Source organism: Nematolebias whitei, chromosome 2 (genome assembly GCF_014905685.2).
Source record: "Nematolebias whitei isolate Nwh7 chromosome 2, NemWhi1, whole genome shotgun sequence".
Taxonomy (NCBI): Eukaryota; Metazoa; Chordata; class Actinopteri; order Cyprinodontiformes; family Rivulidae; genus Nematolebias; species Nematolebias whitei.
Genome location: NC_056499.1, coordinates 22,470,055 through 22,480,745, shown reverse-complemented (window position 1 = coordinate 22,480,745; position 10,691 = coordinate 22,470,055). Strand labels below are relative to the sequence as shown.

Below are 10,691 nucleotides of genomic sequence, written 5' to 3'. Positions count from 1 at the left end.
GGGGGGGGGGGGTTCTCTCTGAGCTAACCAGTGAAAGTTTGTAAACATAATCACATTTAAAAAATAAAAACTTAAATTCTGTCCTTTGTGGATCAAATGAAAGGTTCGTTTGACGTGAGCCACTGGTTCAGGAAAGTTAAGAGGACAGTGCCACTGGGTGGTGGTGGTGGTGGTGGGGTCGTTTAGCTTCCCTTCAGTCCACTGAACGTGATCAGAGCAGATTACCTCCAGAGAATGAATGGAAGGTTGATCAGTGCATATGGCGTCTTCAGACTCAAGGGAACTGAAGCCGTTTGTGCACCAATTCTGTTGCACTCACTGTCAAGTTGGGTAAATATTATAATCGACACATTATGTGTATCATTGTGTGTAGCCGAGTATATCATTGCTGAAATTGTAGTAAATCATACCACCTATGAGTAATAATGAGAGAAACTGTTATTTGCCATTTTTCTTTTTAAGAACACAAGCTGCGTTCTACGAGCTCCGTGTGATTCAGCAGCCAGCGTACGGTTTGAAGACTTTGTTGCGTTTACGGTTCAGCGTTGGTGTTCTACTAGGATTGTTGCCATCAGTGGTGAGAAGGAGAGCAAATCTCTGCACAAGAACAAAAAGGTTTACTTGAAGTTCATGCACGGAAACCTTCATTTTAGATGCTTAAAATTTCACTTGAGTTGCCGTTATTCAATGTTGATTTATATTAAAGAAGAGGCATATGTATCTGATAAATCAGTTTAGGGTCAGTGGATACAAGATGACCTTTAATTTCCAGTTGGGTCAGAATAAAAAAAATAAAAAAAAGAAGATCCCTGGCACGGCATTGAGCACCTCATTAGAGATAATCACATCTGAGTGAGCAAATATTTTGCAACCGAAGCAGAATTTGTATGAAAGTTGTCTAAGGTAAAACAGTTTTGTGAGGAAAATGGTTTTACACAAGAGCATTTATAAACTAAAGGTTTTTTGTTTTAACATTTAACTTGCATCGCAACATGTTGAGCCTGAAAACCTGTTTAGTGTTCAATACTGAATGAGCAATATCAGTAAACTCTTTTTTGAAATTTGTCAGTTTAACTAAAAACTTCATGTGCTTTAGCAACTCGGTCATGGACATAATTTAATTCAGTTCAATCTATATAGCACAAAGTGACAACAGAAGTTATCTCAGGAGTCTGAACAAAAAACATTCACATACATAAAAAATATAAAAATCAGTAAAAGTTATCCAAGGAAGCAAGCGGATTATTATGAATTTTCACTTCATCACCATCCCCCATCCTGAGCAAGCACAAAGGCAACAGTGGAAAGGAAAAACTCCATTTAACAGGAAGAAACCTCCAGCAGAACCAGGCTCAGGATGGGCACCCATCTGCTCCAACTGGCTGAGGTTTGAGAGGAACAGGAAGGAGGAACTAACACAGAAGGACAGGTCCAGGTCTACTTTTTTATTGGAGGAAAGACAAAAATAAAAAACATGTTAAGGATATAAATAATTACAAATACAAACAGTAGAGTGGAGTAAGTAAAGACAGCAGCAGAGTGAGGAAATGTGCATCGGTTTGTCCTCCAGCAGTCTAAGCCTATAGCAGCATAACTAAGGGATAGCTCAGAAAACCCAAGCCGACCCCAACTATAGGATTTATAAAAAAAAAAGGGAAGACGCCTAATCTTAAAAGTAGACGAGGTGTCAGCCAGACAGAGACTGGAAGTTGATTCCACAAGAGAGGAGCCTGATAACTGAAAGAACTGCTTTCCATTCTGCGTTTGGAATCTCTAGGAACCACAATTAAACCTGCAGTCTGAGAGCAAAGTGCTCTGAGGCAGCTGTGGCTGAGTGGTTAGAGCAGTGGTCCACCAGTGTGAGTGTTGGGGGTTTGATTCCACCAGCAGTCACATGCTGAAGTGTCCCTGGGCAAGCCACTGAACCCCTCACTGCCTCTGATGTGTGTCCCATTGGTGCATGAATGTGATCTAAAGCACTGGTCTTTGTTTAGATATAGTAGAGTGTTGTATGAATGGGTAAATGAGGGCACAGATTGTATTGTAAAGCGCATCAAGTAGCTTTATAAGATGGAAAGGCGCTATAGAAGTACAGTCCATTTACCATCTGTTAGGATGGAATGATATTTGTAATACAAGATGGAACTAGGTTGTTGAGAGCTTTGTATGTTAAGTAAGATTTTGAATTATATTCTGAAATTGACATAATGGCAGCGAGAGTCCAAAAGACTGGCCACATACAGTATATTATTAACTTGTAGACATAAATGCATTGCACTTGGAATATGATTACTTATGGTTTAGTATGATCCAATAGTTATCTACAGTACTGCACTCAACTTTTTTTGTGATTATACTACGTTTTGATATATCATGCCCTCCTATTTTTAAATTATGATAAGACATCGAAATCAGAATCACCTTTATTGGCCACGTTTGTTTGCACAAACAAGGAATTCGACTTTGGTTTCAAGTGCTCACAGCGTACAGACAATTCTAGTATGTATAAAACTTAGAGTAAAAAGAATAAAGAACAAAAAGGAACAGTTTGCACATGTAGAACAATGTGCTTATTTTGTTTCACAGCAGAGCAGCTGACTATTCAGGCTGTACGGTGTTTATTGTGTTCATCAGAGACCACCTGGGGGAAGAAACTGTCTCTGCGGCAGCTGTTTTTTGCACGTAAGTGCTCTATAGCGGTAAAAAAGTCTAAACAGTTTGTGTCCAGTACGTGTGGGGCATCCCATTATCAACCAAAATATATACATTTTCTACTTTTAAAATTAACTAAAATCTTTTTTTTTTTTTTCATTCTTTTAAAATAGAAGTTCATCTGGGCCAATGATAAAGTAATTAATAAAGTATTTTTGAATTGAATTGAATTGAATTGAATTGAATTGAATGAACAACACAGACATGTGTGCACATTTCAATGAGCTCCAAAAGTAGAGCATGCATGAATGTTGCGGGTGTGGGATCAGAGGCTGGTGAGGAGCGGGGGCTGTGGGTGATGACAGGGATGAGTTGATGGGTGCTGGTGGGGCAGATATGAGGGCAAGGGCTATTTCTACAAGCACAAAGAACTTGTTTTATCCAGTCTACAGATCAAATGAAAATATGTCGGCTTCACTTCACACAGCACAAGCAAATGAGTGAAGCAAAATGGCCTTTGAATACATACAGTCGATCCGTACAGCAGAGATATAAAGAAGTAGAATAAAAGTAATGTAAACAGTTCTGAAAGACATTGAGCAAACAATTCATATGAGACAAGTTTGATTATTGTATTACCTATGAACTTGTATACAGTTTGTAATCACTGCATGTTTGGAAGAATAAACCAGGTATAACTCTGATCGAGAAAGTCAAGAAAAGTTTTTGTTCAGGAGACTCAAAATTGCCAATAGACAGGTCCTAATAATAAAAGGCATAATAATTTGTATTTAATAGCAAGTTTTGTTAAGTGGTACTGCTTTGCCCGACTCATAAAGGAAATATGTTGAGAGGAACCCAGTGTAACAACTGCCCCCAGCAACTCCACAGAAGCAGCAGAGTGTGAGGTGCCTCCAGCAGTCGCTAGGCGAAAGGTGGAGCTCCCCCTAAGCAAGTCTGTTTCAGGACCACGTATGGCACTTTTCCACTGTCTGTACACATCGGTTCTGCACCACACCGCACCATTTAAGGGCCTGTCCACTGCCGGTACCCACCCACACTTTGCCCGGTTTAGGGGACTCTCTTATTCCTGGTGCGAACTGCTCCGAGGTGACGATTTTGACGTAAGCAGGAAGCAGCCATTGATTGGCCAACGGAGCTACGTTACTGGATGACCTGCCCAGCCCGTACATGTCAAACCTTATGGATTTTCTGTAAATATTATACACATTTCACCCCCCACCCCCTTTCATGACTAAAGATGTAGAGAGAAAGTCTAGCAGATTTGTAAAAAAAAAAAACAGCTTCAAATTTATTTTACGTCTCAGAGCCGGCCCATAAGGAAATGCTATGGTCACCCCCACCTTCGCCTCATCCTCCCTGCTCCGCCCGCCTCTGCCACAGCAACCAACTCCCCCAATGTATCGTGTGAGAGTACTACAGATGTTTTTTTTTGTGAATTTTACAGATTTCTGAAGGCCATTATACAAAACGTCCAAAGGGGTTGACATGATTATCTGCAATAACTGCATCTGAACTGTCATTTACTCTCCAGCTGTTGTAGAGTGTTGGTTAGATAGTTTGTTTTTTCTAGATTTCCAGTTTCTAGTTCTGTATGGAAGTTCCAAAAACAGTGCTGTGGACCAATGACGAAGTCCAAACCTTTCTGTCTTTATCAGTTGATCGGAGGATTCAGCGCGAGCTGGATGGCGCTACAACAAACCACCCACTTTACATTGACAATCCCACACACTGAGCAGGGAAACAAGTCACAGTGGAGATTCACTCACACCTGAGAGGAACCGATAAGACGAGAACTGACTCGAGTCACGCTTATCAATGGTAAAGCGGCCATAGAGGCAGACAGGAGGCAACTAAGCACACCCACTCCTAAAGTCAAATAGACTCTCCGGTCTGCCTAATATGAATAGTTTTGAACTGTGTGAGGACATGGATGAAAACATGCACATGCACAGAGAGAACATGCAATCTTCTCACAGAAAGATTCAAATCTGACAGCTTCTTGCTTTGAGGGGACAGAGCTAACACCATTATTTAGCAAACTGGCAGACTGAAAATTAATGTGGGGAAAAGTAATCAAACGTCTTGGGCCAGTAAATTATAATTTAATGGTCACGCAGATTAAACGCTTGACATTTCACGAGTAGTTTCTTCAGCACAAGTTTCCCCACAAGATACTTATGTGAATCTTTGACCATGTATATTTGTATTTATGCAGCAACTCAAAATCTTATCAAAGTTTGCTGCAAAAGTTTGGCACAAGAAATCTATGCATTTATCCATCCATCCATCCATCCATTATTTTTACCCACTTCTTCCTTTTCGTGTCGCAGGGTTCACTGGTGCGCATGTTCACCAATCACTGTGCAAGATGTGGGGTACACCCTGGACAGGTCACAGGTCCATCACAATGCATTTATGCAACTATTGCAAATCATGGCACAATCTCTGCAGTGTCCTTGTCAGCTTGTTTTTAGTTATTTATTTTTTTCCATATGGTGACCTGTTTGAGCTCCTGACTTTTCAAAATAGTCAATACAAAATAAAATATCAAGTATTGAGGGCGGCACGGTGGCTCAATTGGTAGAGATGCTGCCTCTCAACAAGAAGGTCGACAGATCAAATCCTGTCACAAGGCCATTCTGGGTGGAGTTTGCATGTTCTCTCCATGCATATGTGGGTTTTCTCCGGGTACTCCGGTTTCCTCCCACAGACCAAAAACATGCATGCTAGGCTGAATGGTAACTCTGAATTGTCCCTAGGTGTGAGTGAGAATTGTTGTATCATTTGTCTCTATGTGGCCCTGTGATGGACTTGCGACCCGTCCACGGTTGTACCCCACCTCTCGCAGTGACTGCTGGATATGGGCACCAGTGGCACCTGCAACCTGGAAAGGAAGAAGCGGGTAAAGATAATGAATGGATGGAAGATAAGTAGGAATTTGTTAAATTTTCTTTGCACACTTGAAACAGAATGGTTCATTTGCTCCTTTGACTTGTTTAATTATTTTTTTTCACACCTGGACTCTATCATTATTTGTCACCTACTATCATTTGATTGCAGCTCCTTTGAGTTTAGTAACCTCTGACTTTAAGTTTCGTATTGTAAGATTCTTACAGTTGGGATTAGTTGCCTTTTGGTCACTCATAGGCTCGTCAAACCCAAGTATTCTGTTCGGTACCTTGGATTTATATACCGTAGTGATTTTCATGATGCAACAGTGTTTCTTGCTTCATTTATTTTAGTATCATTAAGTTGTTGCCTCATCAGCCTTCCTCCTGTGTAACGACCTGCATTTGGACACTTTCTCCTACCAACTCAATTTGTGCATGGCATTAAAGTCTGATGATTTGTTGTTTGTGCTTCTTCTTGAATTCTCCTCCAGTTTGTTGTGTGTGCGCATGAAAATATAAGCTGTAGAAACCTTGCAGAAAGCACATTACTTTTGCAGGCTGCAGCTCCTTTTAGCATGACGTGCATTTTTTATTGTTACCTCTCATGAGTAGCAGTTTTAATTTCACTAAATTAATACATTCAACCTACATTTGATGTATTTCTTTTTTTTTTTTTTTGCAAAGGCAAATAAGAGAAAAGACTGACTAGTTTTTAACATCTAAGTGTAATAACATATCTCACTACCTTTTTATTTCAACTCAACCTAACATGGTTTTATGTAAATTTACTTCAAATTTATTGAAGCTGACACAAATAGAATATTTAGTGAGTTATGTTCTAGTTTCTTTTGCGTCATTGAACTTTGCTCAGTGTACTATTTATGCATTTCTCATACATGCACATCTTTCTTGAGCTCTAAACACCAGAGCAGTGTCTGTGGAGAATAGCTAAATGCACATTAGAACAAATTAGGTGTCTGTGTGTGCTCATGTGCAGGTTTGCTTAGAAAAATGCAAAGCACCCAGTGTGCCTGCCTTCTTGTTTGTGTGTAAGGTTGGGTGTGTCAGCTGCAATTTGTCAGTGCATCTTGATCCCTTCCTCTCAGAACGGATGCTAAATTAGGATGCATATTATTTAAAGATGCACTGGGCTGAGTTTCATCTGGGTATTTGTGCAATCGATATGTTGTTTTGATGGTGTCCTCTATTCATGCAACCAGAAAAATGTGGTCAAGCTCAAAAGCATTTGCATTAAAGAAAATCAGCTTGAAGTTTGACTTTGATTTAAGGAACTTTAATGATTTGCCATGTTTGCTTTAAGTGTAATTTTATTTTATTTTTAATTGGTGTTTTAAGGCAGCTGTGTGTGGGCTCCTCAAACTTTCTGAAAAATAAAATATTGTTAGTTTAGTTTACAGTTTACATAAACAAATTTATGATCATGTCCAATAAATTATTTAAAAATATTGTTTTGCCCAATAAACTCAACCAACTATCCCACATTATGGATTTTGACAAATAAAATAAAATTGTGCTGAAGAGAGAGCTGAGCTGTAAGGCAAAGCTCTCGTTTTATCGGTTGTCTACGTTCCTCCCCTCTCCTATGGTCACGTACTCTGGGTAGTGACCGAAAGAACGAGATAGTGGATACAGGCGGTTGAAATGAGTTTCATTCATAGGGTAGCTGGACTGTCCCTTAGAGATAGGGTGAGAAGGTCTGCTATCTGAGAGAGACTTGGCGTAGAACCGCTGCTCCTCCACATCAAAAGGAGCCAGTTGAGGTGGTTTGAGCATGTCCGACTGGGAGTAGACCCAGGACACACTGGAGAGAATACGTCTTGGTTGGCCTGGGAACGCCTTGGGGATCCTCCCAGATGAGCTAGAAGAGGTGGCTGTGGAGAGAGATGTCTGGGCCTCCCTGCTCAAGCTGCTGCCCCTGCGACCAGACTTCAGAACAAGCGGAAGATTCATTCAACCTTAAGATGATGGATGGAAAATAATTAAAGAGGCAAACACTAAAGATAAAAGCACAAAGATACACACTTATCTTTCAGCTGCCAACTGCAGCAAGTGATGCCAGTCAACTGCTCAGACTTGTAGCTGTTTTTTCTAGGGGGAAGTGTTGTTTTGTATAATGCTTAGTTTAATTTGAAATTTGTCAAACATGCCATTTCTAAAACAGCAGGCATTCTGTTGTGCCCAGTGGAAACCACAGCAACGGGAGGAGAAAGATCTTTGTAAAGTTGTTGTTTGAGCATTGTTATGTGACCCAATCCCAGTGTTGTTTAGTCCCATTTGATTTGCATTTGCCACCAATGGGCACAAAAACAGGAGGCTTTGGCTAAAACATATTAATAAATTAAATAAATTATCCAAATATTTTTTAATTATCAATCATTTTTTTGTTTGCTGACAAGGAAATGCTAGTACAATGTGTAACCCTTCTCTGACACTGTTGAAATAAACTCCTGTCCATCCACATCTCTGAAATGTTGCAACTTATATCATATTGAAGTTCGTAGACAAAATCAGAAACTAGAATAGATAGGTAGTTGCAAACAGTATTTTTTCTACAAGAATGAAACCTATTTGTACTTTGCCTTGAACAAGCTAAACCGGTGCACAACGTGAGGAAAAATTGTCCAGACTAATGCTTCAGCTGCTTATTATTAGTCATATGCATCACTTGAAAACTCAAAAGGCTCCATATAGACCCTGCGTTTGCTTTTCATACTGGAAATATTTGAGGTCAAAGACTAGCTTCAGTGTGTGCATTATATCCTCAAAGACCTTAAACTTGTCATGGAGAAAAATAAATTTAACATTTATAAGCAATAAGCTGAAAGAAAAATGCTGAATGTTATGGGAACTTTACCTCATTTGTAGGTGATATAAGATTAAGTTCAAGTATCTTTTGTCATTTGTATCACATGTGGTATATGAGGTGGAATGAAATTGTGTACACAGGGTCCCAGTTACACCCAAAAATATCAAAAATATAAAGTGTCAAAAGAAACAGTATACACTGAGATATGCTAAACGAATGCCAAACAATACGATAAGGATCTAAGATATACACTAAACACTAATAATGTAAAATAATATGGTATATTAAACAGCAGCCCAAACATGAGTCTGTAGTGAGTAGATGGGTATGAATGAATACACAACACAAATAAGTCACATATTACCAATTAAAGTGGTATTACAGTGATTTTCCTGGTTAGGGATTTCCGAGTCCAACAGCTTCAAGGCTGTTCCTCAATTTTGGCCTTTTTGGAGGTAGTTTGTACTATAATTCCAAGATGTTGCTACTTATTGTTTATTTCACACCAATGGCTTTCTTGGGCAAGTTTGCAGACTTATACAATCATTTTATACAATATTTAATTTTACCACTGCACAGATGCACTAGAGGGGGTATCTAGAATATTGATATTTGCAACCAGCACTAAGGCCAGTTCAAGGCCAAATAACATTCCTTTCGGCTGTGTGAGACAAGTTCAGTATACCTCACTGAGCTTTTGTTTCTAAGTTTTTGCATGTTTGTGTTTGTGAAAATATCAGCAACCTGGCTTCACTCCCTTGCTTGCCTAACTAGCCTGCAGTCGTTTCCCTTCCTCCTCTGCCTGGTCACGCCAGAGCATAGTTACACTATATGTACTTGTGTAAATGAGCAGTAGTGGGTTGTTTGTTGAGTTGCAGCATATTCTGTGAGCTCCAGTGGGAGCACATTGAATATGTGTGTAATAACTCACACTCTTCAAGGATTCCAATGTAAATCTGCTCATTAAATAGATGTTTTTTCTTCTACCTCTGCACATAAAAAAGCTACATTGATGAAGCTCTTTACTAATTAGTTGCATGTTTTTATGCACACACCCCCTCACTCTCATTCAAAAACACTGTTATTCAAAGATCACACTACAACACTTACCCTGTGATGAAACATGTATTTAATGAGAATCCTGCTGTATTTATCAAATGTGAAGCCTGATCAGAATCCTTCCTCGTTATAATACATATAGTATATACAGTATTATATAGTATAATACATGGCAGTCTTATTTGTCATCTTGACATTATGAGAAGTGTTGAGCCTTGATCCAAGCATTTTAATGTACATTTTATTCACATTTGAAACTAGCACTGATAGAATAGACGTGTCTTTGAAATGTGCAACTCATGTTTTGTTCCGAGGTCTTTTATATAAAATGCGTGTAGTCTATAAAAAACCCCAAAAACAAAATGAATATTACCTAACCAGATTCAAATGAGTGTGTCACTGTCACCAGCCACTTCCTGTAGGCCTAATGTGCTTGTTTATGAAGAAAACTGAGCAAATAAAACATATTTGTTTAGTCCCTTTCATTATTATCACAAAGTGCGTCATAATTAAAAATAATAAATAAAAAAAATACAAGAAAAATCTATATGATCCTATAAAAAAAGTATAAATACTAGGGATGCACAATATTGGATTTTTAGACGACAGGACAATATGTTAAAAACTTAATTTGGCTGTTAACCGATACCAGTACCCATATTTCTTTTTCCTAGACCTACTTCCATAGACGACATAGCCTTCTCTACTCTGGAATCAAAATACTACATTATTCTGCATGGTCTTTGTCGGTTTGATCTGCCATCAAATGCAGATGCCAAAAAAAGGGGCTGAAAATGATGTAACACTTGAACTTGGATTATGTTTAATGTCAAATTTATTCATGACATTTGCTCTAACACAATGACAACGCTCAAACAGTGCAAATTCTCACAAATCTAAACTCAACCTTATCACAAGCAACAAGTGAAAAGTGCATCAATAGTAATGCATTAATAGATATACTTGACAATTTCTTTAAAAAAAACAAAAAAACTTAAAAACAGAAGCCTTTTATAAATCAGTGAGTTATTTTGATGGAATGTCTGATATTTAACTTTATCGCTAATATTGGCTGATACAGATACTATGCCGGTATTATCGTGCATCCCTAATAAATACCTTTGCAGTACATGCATAAAATCTCAAAAGATATGAAAGTATAATGAAATGGATCTTCTGCAACACAGATCAGTTTTATTGTTGGCTTTAGTGACTCATGCAGGGGGATAACACTTGAC

The 10,691-nt window shown here is 38.7% G+C and overlaps 1 protein-coding gene across 1 annotated transcript in view; it reads right to left on the bottom strand.

The window, feature by feature from the left end:
• LOC119426282 (secretory carrier-associated membrane protein 5-like) overlaps positions 1–3,845 on the bottom strand; it is a 21,428-nt gene extending 17,583 nt beyond the window's left edge. The window contains exons 1-2 of the mRNA XM_037693842.1: positions 3,651–3,845; positions 512–597 (exon numbers count right to left, since the gene is read on the bottom strand). Coding sequence (XP_037549770.1) covers positions 512–597; positions 3,651–3,845 — 281 coding nt within the window. The remainder of the gene's footprint in view (positions 1–511; positions 598–3,650) is intronic.
• Positions 3,846–10,691: the final 6,846 nt, after the last annotated feature.